Source organism: Pseudopipra pipra, chromosome 6 (assembly GCF_036250125.1).
Source record: "Pseudopipra pipra isolate bDixPip1 chromosome 6, bDixPip1.hap1, whole genome shotgun sequence".
Classification (NCBI taxonomy): Eukaryota; Metazoa; Chordata; class Aves; order Passeriformes; family Pipridae; genus Pseudopipra; species Pseudopipra pipra.
Window position 1 is genome coordinate 63,605,148 of NC_087554.1, and position 12,772 is coordinate 63,617,919.

At 44.0% G+C, this 12,772-nt stretch overlaps 1 protein-coding gene across 2 annotated transcripts in view; it reads left to right on the plus strand.

The window, feature by feature from the left end:
- Positions 1-11,730, plus strand: part of MAP4K5 (mitogen-activated protein kinase kinase kinase kinase 5) — a 57,654-nt gene extending 45,924 nt beyond the window's left edge. For both annotated transcript variants that reach the window (XM_064659641.1, XM_064659642.1), the window contains 10 exons: positions 1,261-1,321; positions 2,270-2,384; positions 2,518-2,576; positions 3,652-3,755; positions 4,133-4,310; positions 5,540-5,608; positions 6,028-6,120; positions 6,739-6,809; positions 7,050-7,105; positions 8,544-11,730. In XM_064659641.1, the coding sequence (XP_064515711.1) occupies positions 1,261-1,321; positions 2,270-2,384; positions 2,518-2,576; positions 3,652-3,755; positions 4,133-4,310; positions 5,540-5,608; positions 6,028-6,120; positions 6,739-6,809; positions 7,050-7,105; positions 8,544-8,631 (894 nt within the window). In that variant the 3' untranslated portion in view covers positions 8,632-11,730. The remainder of the gene's footprint in view (positions 1-1,260; positions 1,322-2,269; positions 2,385-2,517; positions 2,577-3,651; positions 3,756-4,132; positions 4,311-5,539; positions 5,609-6,027; positions 6,121-6,738; positions 6,810-7,049; positions 7,106-8,543) is intronic.
- Positions 11,731-12,772: the final 1,042 nt, after the last annotated feature.

Below are 12,772 nucleotides of genomic sequence, written 5' to 3' on the forward strand. Positions count from 1 at the left end.
CCATTCAGTGCATCCCAAAATGAAAGTTTCCTTTTCCATGAGAGCATTCCCAGCTGGCAGAGCTCAGGTGTGACCCACCTCAGACCCCAGAGGCTTCTGCCACACCACTTGTTTCCACATTTTCATTTATTCATTTCATTTTCTCCCCTCCAAGTGCACATTTTGAACTGCTTGTTCAACTTCTAATTGTAATTGTATCCTCCAAAGTGCTTGGCTGTTTCTCCAAGGTTAATATCTCCCAATTCCAGAAGTATATTTTTATTCCATTATTATTTTTTCAGTGAAAATACTGAATAGACCCAGACCTATTCTATTAAATAGCAAATTGCTGAGAGATACTTTATGTCCAGCCAGTTGTACCTTTTCTTTCTGAGATTCTTCTACCACATATTTTCTTGTTTTGCTTGTGGAAGTGGCACAGAGGACAAAGCCTGTGTTATGGAATCATATCACAGAATCATGGAATGGTTTGGGTTGGAAAGGATTTGGAAGATCATCTCATTCCACCTCCTGCCATGGGCAGGGACACCTCCCACTAGCCCAGGTTGCTCCAAGCCCCATCCAGCCTGGCCTTGGACACTTCCAGGGATCCAGGGGCAGCCACAGCTTCCCTGGGCAACCTGTGCCAGGGCTTCACTGCCCTCACAGCCAAAAATTCTTTCCCAATATCCCATCTATTCCTGCCCTCTGGCAGTGGGAAGCCATTCCTGGTTGTCCTGTCCCTCCATCCCTTGTCCCAAGTCTCTCTCCAGCTCTCCTGGAGCCCCTTTAGGCACTGGAAGGGGCTTTTTTCTTTTCAAAACAGCTTAATCATTTGAAGTCCTTTTTTTTCTTATCAGAAATTTCTACAGCAAAACCTCTGCCCTTCTCCTGTCATCCTTATCCCTTCTTTTGTGGGACTCCTGAAGGCCATTGTTTGCCATCACTTTTATCACAATTCCCTTTTCAGGAGTTCGTTCTTAACTTTAAAATCTCCTCAAATCCAGAGCAGCTGCCCTGTGAGTAACTTCTTCCCACTGGGACAAAATTCAGTCCCAATCTTCCACGGTCTGTCTGTGCACAGAGCAGCCTCTTAACACAGATAGCCAGGCAGGTACATCCCAAAAAACACAGAGGGTCCAAACCAGGCAATTAAAGGGAAGCTGGGACTTTCTCCAGTGTGGATCCCTGCAGGAATGGTGGTGGAGGTGGAGCAGGCAGAGAAATGATGGTTGGAAATTCCTGTGTGTTTCTATTAATGGAAATGTTTTCTTTTATCAGTTATTTCCCCGAAAATGCACCTGGCTGTATGTTATCAACAACACCTTGATGTCCTTGTCAGGTAGGTATAAAGAGAGGGGAAATTGTTAAAATTATAAATAAAGGGGAATTATAAATAAATTAATTCATGTTTCAGTACAATGTTGTTTGATCAACCTGGAGAAGAGAAGGCTCCAGGGAGACCTCAGAGCCCCTTCCAGAGCCTAAAAGGGCTCCAGGAGAGCTGGAGAGAGACTTGGGACAAGGGATGGAGGGACAGGACACAGGGAATGGCTTCCCACTGCCAGAGGGAAGGGTTAGGTGGAATATTGGGAAGGAATTCTTGGCTGTGAGAGTGGTGAGGCCCTGGCACAGGTTGCCCAGAGAAGCTGTGGCTGCCCCTGGATCCCTGGAAGTGTCCAAGGCCAGGTTGGACGGGGCTTGGAGCAACCTGGGCTAGGGGGAGGTGTCCCTGCCCGTGGCAGAGAGTTGGGAGTGGATGATCTTTAATGTCCCTTCCAACCCAAACCATCCTGGGATTCTAAAGCAAAATCTGTGTAAATTTGAAGGAGGTGAAGTGACTGTGAAGTACTGCTGATCCAGCAATGTTGCTGCTTGGAAATACTGATTCTCAGACAACCAGTTGTCCTGGAATGGGATATTCCAAACAGGAAACAGGCACTGTGGAATGGAGACTGGTTATAGGACTGTGCCTTTAAACATGCAGGGTTTGTGTAACAACATTTCTGTTGATTTATAGGTAAAGAAAATATCCTGATATCAGTTGTTGTATAATTACAGCCTTCTAAAAATGTTTACATAACTGAAATGAGCTCTAAGTTCAATATTCATTCTCTATTCATTATTATTGTTGCCTTTTCTTATTTTCTTCATATTTGGACTTGGCCTCCCTGCTGCTCCTGCTCCATGTTTCCAGAAGGTAATTTTCCCTACCTACATTTTCCTAAATGGTGCAGTTCTCCACTGGAGGGGTGGCTGTTGATGTCAACTGTGCTTTTCTCTCTTCCAGGGAAAACGTTCCAGCTCTACTCCCATAATTTAATAGCTTTGTTTGAACAAGCCAAAAAAACAGGATTAGCTGCTCATATTCAAACCCACAGATTTCCTGACAAAATATTACCAAGGTACAAACCTCTCACTTATAGACAGTTATTAATAAGTGAAAATAACCATAAATGCTGTTGGTGCTTTTGAGTTTGGTGCATGAAGGGCCTTGACATCTCTTGCTGATGAATTTTTTGGTGATTATTATTCCAGGAAATTTGCCTTAACGACCAAGATCCCTGACACAAAAGGATGCCACAAATGCTGTATAGGTGAGCAGATGTTCAGCTTTGCTGTTTATTCTCCTGGCCATGGCATGTCTGAATAATAAACTTAGTTCTTTGTTCAGAAAAAAGGCTGAGTTGGGATTGTTCAGCCTGGAGAAGGGTCCACAGAGACCTCAGAGCCCCTTCCAGGGCCTAAAGGGGCTCCAGGAGAGCTGGAGAGGGACTTTGGAGAAGGGTCTGGAGGGACAGGACAACCAGGAATGGCTTCCCACTGCCAGAGGGCAGGAATAGATGGGATATGGGGAAGGAATTCTTGGCTGTGATGGTGGGGAGGCCCTGGCACAGGTTGCCCAGAGGAGCTGTGGCTGCCCCTGGATCCCTGGAAATGTTCAAGGCCAGGTCTTATATACAATTTTAGATTAACTTAGTTTGGAAAAGGCCCTTAAGATCACCAGGCCCAGCCATTCCCTCAGCTCTGCCCAGCCCACCACTGACCCATGTCTCCAAATGCCACATCTTCCAGTTGTACCTTCACACCCTTAAAAATTCATATAAGGTACTTTTTTGCCACTTGGAGATCCTGTTTAGCTCATTAAAGTGTCCACAACAGCCACATTTACAAGTGATTCCTCCAGTCACCCTTGTCCTGTATCCAGCTGAGCTTAAAAAAACTCCCCCAAACCAGTCAGAGCCCCCCAGGAGTTATGAGCTTCCCATCTTTTCTGCCTGGGAATTGTTTTATTCCAATCCCAACCTGCCCCAGCTCACCCAGCCCCACGGAGAGGAGTCACAGCTTTTCTGCCCACTCACTGGGTGGGCTCTGAGCTGGGACTCTGAGGATGCAGCTGGTTATTAATCACAATGGAATTTATCTGGAGCGTAGCACAATATTAACCACTGTGGATATTGGAATGGCAGCTAGTGGGAAACTGATGGAATGAGATGATCTTTAAGGGTCCCTTCCTACCCTAATCATTCTTTGATATGTTTTTATAACGCTATTTCTTAACTTATTTGCAAAGAGACCTGTAGAGAGTTTTTTTCTGACTATGCATTGAACTTCCAGGACTTTAAAATTACTGTTTTCAGGGGGTTTTTTTTTTTGTTTTATTTTTTGCAGTACGAAATCCATACACAGGCCATAAGTACCTTTGTGGTGCGTTGCAGTCTGGAATTGTTCTACTCCAGTGGTATGAGCCAATGCAGAAATTCATGTTAATAAAGGTAAGGATTTACTTGTAGTTTAGTTTAATAATTATACAGTTGTTGAAATGACCTTTCCAGAGTTTGTCATGGAAAGTACGTCCCGGTCTGGTGCCATTTGTGGGTTGTGAGCACTTGAAAAATCTGACTTGACACGTTTTGACTCAGAAAACCTTGTGACTGAAGTCATGTAAGTCATTTAAAAGTCATCTAAGTGCTGGATCAAGCCCAGCACTCACAACAGCAGAACATCATCCACCTCTGCCCAGCCCGATGTTCACGCAGTGAAAAATTCTGTATATTTATACTTTGTGCATGTTACTGTAGATTTGTTTCACTGTAAAATCAAACTTACAACTGCCTGATTATGGTTTGTTTGTGTTTTTTTTTTCCCCCAGCACTTTGATTTCCCCCTGCCAAGCCCCCTGAATGTGTTTGAGATGCTGGTGATCCCTGAGCAGGAGTACCCCATGGTGTGTGTGGCCATCAGCAAGGGCTCGGAGCCAAACCAGGTCGTGCAGTTTGAGACAATCAACCTGAACTCGGCGTCCTCGTGGTTCACAGAGATCGGGGCAGGTGAGGCTGTCTGACCATCTCCCAGCCCTTGGATTCTCTGGGAATGTTGGATATGACTCCTCAGGAGTCAGTTGGAAAAGCTTGGGGCTTGGCAGCTTCTCTACCCGGAGCAGATCCCAGGTTTTTAGAACCTGAAGGGAACCTGCAAGAAAGGTGGAGAGGGACTTTGGACAACGGCCTGGAGTAACAGAACAAGGGGGGAATGGGTTCAAACTGACACTGAGCAGGGTTAGATGGGATATTGGCAAGGAATTCTTCCCTAGGAGGGTGGGGAGGCCCTGGCACAGGTTGCCCAGGGAAGCTGTGGCTGCCCCTGGATCCCTGGAAGTGTCCAAGGCCAGGTTGGAGGGACTTGGAACAACCTGGGCTAGTGGAAGGTGTCCCTGCCCATGGCAGAGGGTTGGAATGAGATGAGCTTTAAGGTCACTTCCATTCCCAACAATTCTATAATTCCATGATTCTCTGTGTTCTTGTGCTGACCCACCCACCTCAGTATAAACTGTCCTTGTTTAAAAAACTTCCACTTCAGACACACTTTTTGTTTTCTAAATCTCTTTAAGCACTAACCAGACCCTGCTGATTGGCTTCTCCTTCGTGGTTCCACACTGTTGCCTGGGATCAGTCTTCCTGCTCTTTCCCCTCCTTTCCTGTGTAAAGAATCCAGAAATGAATTCTTGTCCATCCTCCAGCCCTTGGGGGAGGTTTGCCATCTTCAGCTGGCTTTTAGTAAGCCAGGATTTGGGTTATCTTCACAACCTGGTTGATATTTTGCATCTGCTTTTCTCAGCTGCCCTTGTTGGATATCCTTTTTTACCTTTAAAGCTGTACCAACAGCTTCATTAATAAAAACCAGAAAAAAATGCTATGAAATCCTATTAAATTTAGCTTGGTATCAGCACAATAATCTTTCCAGATGTGGATTTATGGGAAAGGAGCATTTTTTTTAGGAGTGAGAATTCCCTTGATGGTTCCTTTTGTTCATTATGGTGCCTCCCTGTGATGGAAGCTGTGCTGAACTGTAGCACAAAACGTATTTTATCCAGTCAAAGTAGTGCTTTTATATTAAATACCTGCTTTGAACTGAGGGGTTTGTCCTTCTTCCAGATCATTCTGGGATCTTAGAGCCTTAAAAATAATTCACAGCACAGTGAAAAGGCTGTAGCTTTGGTGAGAGGAGGCTGAGATCAGTCTTTTATGTGTATAAAATAATCTGCTGTGTTTTTCCTCAGGCAATCAGCAGTTGGATGCCATTCACGTGACACAGCTGGAAAGGGACACTGTCCTGGTCTGCCTGGACAGTGAGTAACACAATTCTCTTGGAAAACTTCCTACACCTCGTGCAAAACTTGTTTTGCCACAGTTGTTGAGCTGAACTCTACCCACAAGTTCATTTTTCCCCCTTCATTACTGATCTGTGTTGTGATATTTCCAAATAAGCTACAGTTTGGATAAGTGGGATTTCATTTTGAGTCTTGTCATTCCACTTTCTCTCCTCATATGTGAATCATTCTGTCAGTAGAGTCTAAAAACATGCCAAGTGCACAAAAAAGTTTTTTATATTTATTTGGAGAGAAAGATGCTCTTGGGTTCATTTTAGGCAAATACTGTAGATGTTAACTTGGGGTATTTTTTTGTGCCTGAAAGATTAAATTAGTATCTCTTACTTGAATCCTTTTCAGCAGTGGGTTTTAATACTTATTTTTCTGTTTGTCTTGAGAATTTGTGAAAATAGTGAATTTACAAGGGAAACTGAAGTCAAGCAAGAAATTGGCCTCTGAGCTGAGCTTTGATTTCTGCATCGAGTCAGTGGGTGAGTGATTTGCTTCTGTCTTGTCTCTTGGGGTTGAAGAACTCACAGGGGTGAGTGTTGAAAGACTGGCTGGTTTCTGGTCATTTCCATGGAACTGAGAAAAAAATTCGGGGAGGAGAAAGTGTTTTAGTAATACATAAATCTGTGTTAGTCTTCTGAAAGTTGGGATTTTATTTAAAGTGTAGCACAGCCATTTTTTAATAGTCAGGATCATAATATTTCAGTCTAATTCTTAGAGGACAAACTGCTGTCTTTAAATTATCAGGGGACAGGAGCCTTTGCTTCAAAAACTTGAATTGTGGTTGTCAGACAAGTATTTGTGCTGTGATAAACTCTTGGAATTATAGAATTAAATCACTCAGAGCTGGGAGTTCTGTGCTCCCTCTGTCCCTGAATGGAAAACTCCTCCCATTTTTCATACATCTATTTTGAAGTAAATATAATAATTCCATTTCGAATATATATTTATATATTAAAAATAGTCATATTTTAAAGTAAATACAATAATTCAAATATGTAGTTGGAATGGTGTTTATACCCTTCCTGGGGTTTTCTCCAGAATCATTAGGGGTACAAAGATCCAGGGAATAGGGTGTGATGTGTGTTTTTCCTTTGCAGTGTGCCTTCAGGACAGCGTGCTGGCCTTCTGGAAACATGGAATGCAGGGCAAGAGCTTTAAGTCAGATGAAGTAAGTGATCTCCCAGTGTCTCCAGGAAGGTTTAATTTATTCCTGTTCCTTATTTACCACTCAATCCTTTGGCTCCTCTCGCTCCTTCCCTACTGGCAATGCTTGTGCTCCAAGATCAATTTATCTGTTTCTCCTGGAGTTTGCACCAAGTTGCATTTGAATTTTATTTTCCTTCCGACTCAGGCCAATAAATTTCATTTTGCCCCTGAAACAGATCTAAACATCTCCATTTTTCTCCAGGTGACCCAGGAGATATCCGATGAAACCAGGGTTTTCCGCTTGCTGGGGTCAGACAGGTAAATCACCCCGAAGAAACAGAAACCTTTTGTTTTATTTAAACCAGCTTTTCTAGTTCCCAGCTGGAACTGGCTTCCAGCCCACCACAGCTCTGTCTGTAGGCAGCAGGTGACAGGGAGAGATGAGAGATGCCCTTGGATGCCTGGAGAAGCCTGCTCCTGGCTTGGATTTTCCTGGTGAACTGTGAATTATCTTGGCAGCTAGTTAGTTAAAAATAATCTCTGCTGATCTCGAAATAGCAGGGCAAACTAGAACACACACAGGTTTTAATCACAGTGGGCTAAATTCAATCATTATCCATAATATCCAGCTGATTCCAGAGGTGAGAAGAGGTGCAGCTGCCTCCAGGTTTGGAACCTGAGCAGCAGCTGCCCCAGTCTCTGGGTTGGACACGTGCACTTGTGGGTTCAGTGCTAAATGTAGGAGTAGATAGGAATGAATCCAGAAATCAGTTCCAATCACAGAATCCCAGAATGGTTTGGGATGGAAGGGACCTTAAAGCTCATCTTGTTCCACCTCCCTGCCACGGGCAGGGACACCTTCCACTGGACCAGGTTATTCCAAGCCCCATCCAACCTGGCCTTGAATACCTCCTGGTCTTAAATCCCTGATCCATCTGGCTTTTGAACTGCCAAACCCCTTGGTTTGTATTTTCCATCTCTGTTCAACTGGAGCAGGATTCTTTCCTGCCATTCCAGCAATGGGATGTGGTAGCACCTTTCTGCCTTGGATCACTCTAGAACTGGTCGGGTGCAGAGGTGCAGATCAGGGACAGAGAGGGAGTTAGGAGACTTCATTTGAAAACTCTTGAGGAAGGGAGAAAGTAGAGAGAAGTGTAATCCTAAAAACAACAGGATATTTTCCTAGGAACTGGTGCAGAGAAATGCAGGTATTTGGGAGGGAGAAGGGAGGGCAAAGGCCCAACCACATCAGCTGATGGTCAAGGTCCAGCATGGGATGGGGCAGTGGTCAGTGTGTGCCAAGACAGGGGGAGACTCATTTTCCAGAGCAGCCCACAGGAATGTGACCCAGCAGGACACAGGCAGAGATGGGGTTGAGTGATCCCTGTGAACCCATCGGGGACAAATATTTAGGATGGAGGAGAATTGTTTGGGTTAGTGGCTGATGCTCATCACAAGATGTGGGAGGGATAAACATACTCGGGCCACAGATGATGGAATCATGGAATGGTTTGGGTTGGAAGGGACCTTAAAGATCATCCAGTTCCATGGCAGGGACACCTTCCACTATATATAACATTGTAGGGATTTTATCAGAAGTGAAGCTGCAAAACAAGGGAACTGCTTTAAGGAATGAAACACCCGAGATATTTGGGAGAACCTCCGGGCTGTAGAAACCTGGGAGTTTGCTCCTCACACCCACGTGCTTTACCTTTTTGCCACTAAATTCCTGGATCCTGCTTGTGTTTGGTTGCAGAGTGGTTGTGTTGGAGAGCAGGCCCACGGAGAACCCTCAGGCTCACAGCAACCTCTACATCCTGGCTGGACACGAAAACAGTTACTGAACAACACCCACCCAACACAAATAACGGAGGGAATTTGCCTCAGGGGGAACAAAGGAGCGTTAGGAAACTGGAACTTGCCGTTTCTTTCCTTGACACCGGAGTCGTGCTGGTTTTTAGGGTGGGAATCAATCCATTTTTGCAGCTGGGAACAGCTGGTTCTGTCTCTTGCCACTGTGTGGTTGGTTATATGGAGTTTGCTTAATAAAAGCTGAGATAAAGAGCCCTTTACTCGTTAGTTGTAGGGAAACAGAGCCTTGAAACATGTTATGCAGTAAAGGTGCCATAAACTGTTAAATATTTTTCTTCCCTTGGATTTTCCTGTTAGTCTGTAGATATAGATCTAGTGCTGGCTGTTGCCCTGTTTTATACTGAGTCTTATTCTTAATAAAACAAAAGATTTGTGTAGGAAGTGGAAGTATCTGCAAAGCTTTTTGGTTTGAAATCTGCCATTGGGTATGGCTTTGTATAATAGACTATTTAATCCTTATTTATTAATCTGCTGCTAGGATGGGGTAATGTCTCTAACTTTTAGCAAAGGAAGGTTGCAGAGCAGCTTACATTTTTGTTTTTTGGTTTTTTTTTTTTACAATTGTATAAAGATTTGATTATTCCTTTTCCTTGTAGGGATGTAGTGCATTACTGAGGGGTGTGTTACCATGTCGGGTGATCTTGTAAAAAAGAAAAAAAATGCAGTTTTTGTACAACAAAGTATTTTGTACTGATTTTTCTGCCTGCAGAATTGCCATAAAAGGGATTTTTCTTACTTCCTAGACGTAGGGTGTGTGTACACAAAGTAGACTATTGATATCAGTCTTGTTGCTCCTGGGTGGGTGTGTACAATATCCACGTGTGTGTGTGTGTGCATGTGTGTGAAGTTGACTGGCAGTGTGTATTTTTTATATATATATATATTTATATATATATAAAAATGTACAAAATATATATGCTTTATTTTCATAAATTAGGGATAAGCCTTGTGAGGTGACATGGAAATTGCACCTGGTCATAATCCTTAATGAATGAAAGTATCATGTATCCGACTGCCCATGACGTGTAGTTTATTTATGCTATTCCAGAGGGGAGCCCATAGGGATAACTGAGGCTGTGCAGCATTCCAGCTGCTGCCAGACAGTGCTTTGGGAATGGTTATCTCCCCAGCTGGGTAGTATGAATAAACATGATTAAGAACCAGTATTCTATATCCAAGCTTTGATCACTTTTTCCCTCTTTTGTCACCGGCATTTTTTAACTTTCCCTTTTTCTTCCTCCATTGAAGAGTCACATCAGTTCCTTTTGTCTTCCTCATTAATTAAAATTCTTGAGGTACCATTAAATATAGACTGACTACAGGAGAGCATCTGGTTTTACTACCTCACATTACCCTGCTGGCTTTGATGTGAACACAGTCCTTGGGCAGGTGCAGTAGCAGCTGATAAACATTTAAATTGAAGGTTGTGGGGTTTTTTTTTAATGAAATGCTGCAGCAAACTGCTGCCTGTTCAGCTCCAGAGATCTGCTCCCCAGGAAGGACAGGCTGGAATTCACAGGTTGTTTTAACAGAGTAGTAAAGGTGTGTGACAGCTTGGAGTGCTTTGGTGCTGGATTGTCTGTGTTGGCATCAGGTTACGTGATCCATAATTTAACACCGAGGGAATTGTCTTGGCTCAGTGATGTTTTCTTGTTGCTAGAGACAGCAAGAGGTTTGTGTTTGGCAGGTCTGGAAGGGAAAACAGCCCTGCACACTTTTAGCATTTTAGCCACTGTCATTCAAAACTAATTCTCGTTGACATCAAGTCAAGCTTTTCAGTTCTGACACTGTGTCAAAGCTTCAGAAATAGTAAGTGTACAGATAAAACTTTAAAATCACACCACAGATTATGGAAAATGTGGTTTAAGGGTGGTCAGCTGGAATTGGATCAGTGCAGGACATGTAATTTTTAATTCTGTTAAAGAAGTCGAGTTCTCTAGTACTGAAATTACTTCACAGGTAACAGTGACTGGTGATTAACCTCAAATGGTGCAACTGCTGGTCTACAGAGACTTTAAAACAAAAATTAAGACAAAGTGAAGCACCAGGTGTAGATATTGTAGAGCAAACATTTTTTTAATTTACCTCATTCACTGCAGAAGGTAATTGTGGCTTCATCTTTGAAAACACTTAAAGGAGATCTCTAAAAGACTAGAGAAACCTGTAAATAAAATCTGAATATTTATGGGGAATAACTGGAGTAAATAACTCTTAGGTCATGACACTGTCATGCAGAAATAACGAGCTGAAAGTATTTTTCTTTGAATGACACAAATGGCTTTGGTTTGCTGGATCATAATAAACTTAGGAAAGTCCTTGTTTAATCAAATTTTTTTTAGCTGTTGAAGCATTTCTAATAGCATGTTGTGAAATGCTTTATGCTGGTTTTACAGACAGTGGCATTTTTGGCATGATCTTCCTAGTGTAAAACCTCACTTGTATTCCTTACCACACAAGGGATTGGTGTGCTCCACAGCCAACCCGGCCAGTCTTGGTGACTCTGATCAGTATAATTTGCATTAGACTGTTTAATTTAGTCTGTTGTTGTCTGTATCTTTGTTTTTGTGACATTTCAACCAGGGTTGGGAAAGCCTGGTGTGGGGAGATTGGGGTTTATGAAGCAAAAACTTGCCCAGCCCCTCGTTCCTCTTCCGACAGTTATCAAAGTTACTGGATGCACGAGGTCATGTGTCCAACTTGAAAGCCTTAAAACAGGCTCCCAGTGCTCTTGGAAGTACTCTTGGAAGTACAAACACTATGTGAAGAGCAAGCAGCCTGTGGATTAATCTCTTTGGATTTCCTAACCGAATTCCTTGTAACTGAAAAATACACCTGGAATTGTGCTGCCATCTCTTTAGAGAAGAAAGGTACAATGCATCAGTGAGCCACGGTGTCTCTGGATGAAAAGGACAAGACTGGGAGACTCTGAAATGTGCTTTTTTTTAATCTTGTTTAGTCGTTAGGTGTAACTGAGACTCTTAACTGCACTCGTTCAGTTTGTGTAACCAGGCTTTGTTCCACGGGAATTTCTGTTGCAGTTCAGTCTATGCCAAATAAACTGCTTTATTTGATACGGAGGGGTGGTGTGGTGACTTGCTGGGAACAATACCTTGTCAGAGAGATCTGGGGAGAATCCAGCTGGTCTCCAGGTTTTGTGGCCGTTGCGGGAAGGGCCTGGCGCCGCTCTTCTCCGGCCTCCAGACTGCCGGGAGCCACCCGGCAGCTCCCAGGTGCAGCAGGTCAGCAGGAGGTCTGGGAATAGCAGGGGGATGAGAAATAGGAATAGCAGGGGCAAATTCTTCCCAGCCCAGTCACTTGGGATCACCATGGATCCACTGGGGAGCTGTCTGGCTGGAAAAGCAGAGGCTGGCTGCCTTGTGTACCTGTATCCCCCATCTTCAGGGATATGCTGAGGAGGGTTGTAATGGAATGAATGTGCCTTTGGACAACACAAAGAACTGGCAGTTACTGGTAAATAAATACACATCCACATTCCTCCTCTGCAGAAGATTGTTATCTCTGTGGGCAAATCTTGGCAGGCTGGGAGGTGAGGAGACTACACATCCCTGATGGATGTGGCTTGGGAAGAAAAATAATTAGTGGATCTTTGTCCTGCACAGAGTTGGGAAGCACCTCAAGAAAGGACTGGGGAGGGAGGAGGCATAGGATGGGGCAGGTGTCCACACAGATCTCCAGATCTAATGTTGGAAGTGGTTATTGCCACAAAAGGCCACTTTCCTCAGGGGATGAGGGGAGGACTGAGGATACAGGGACCCGCAACAGGAAAGAGAATGGGAAGGTAAAAGATGGAAATGCTCTATAAAAGGGTCTGGTTGCTGGCAGGAATCCATCAGGTGACAGGCACCCGAGATGCTGGAATGGTGTAGGAGGAAGATGTTCCAGGAAATCTCCAGGTTTTCTGGAGGTTTTCATCCTTTCAGGAGGGAGGTGCAGGTGCTGCTTGAGGCCAGCCAGACCTGTGGAAGGGTGTTCCCACTTTCAACCCTGCAGGGAAATAAGAGTCAAAACCAGAAACCCTCTGGAAAGGCAGAGCGTGGCAAGGACAACACGATCACGGCAGGGGGGTTGGGGCTGGATGACCTTTAAGGTCCC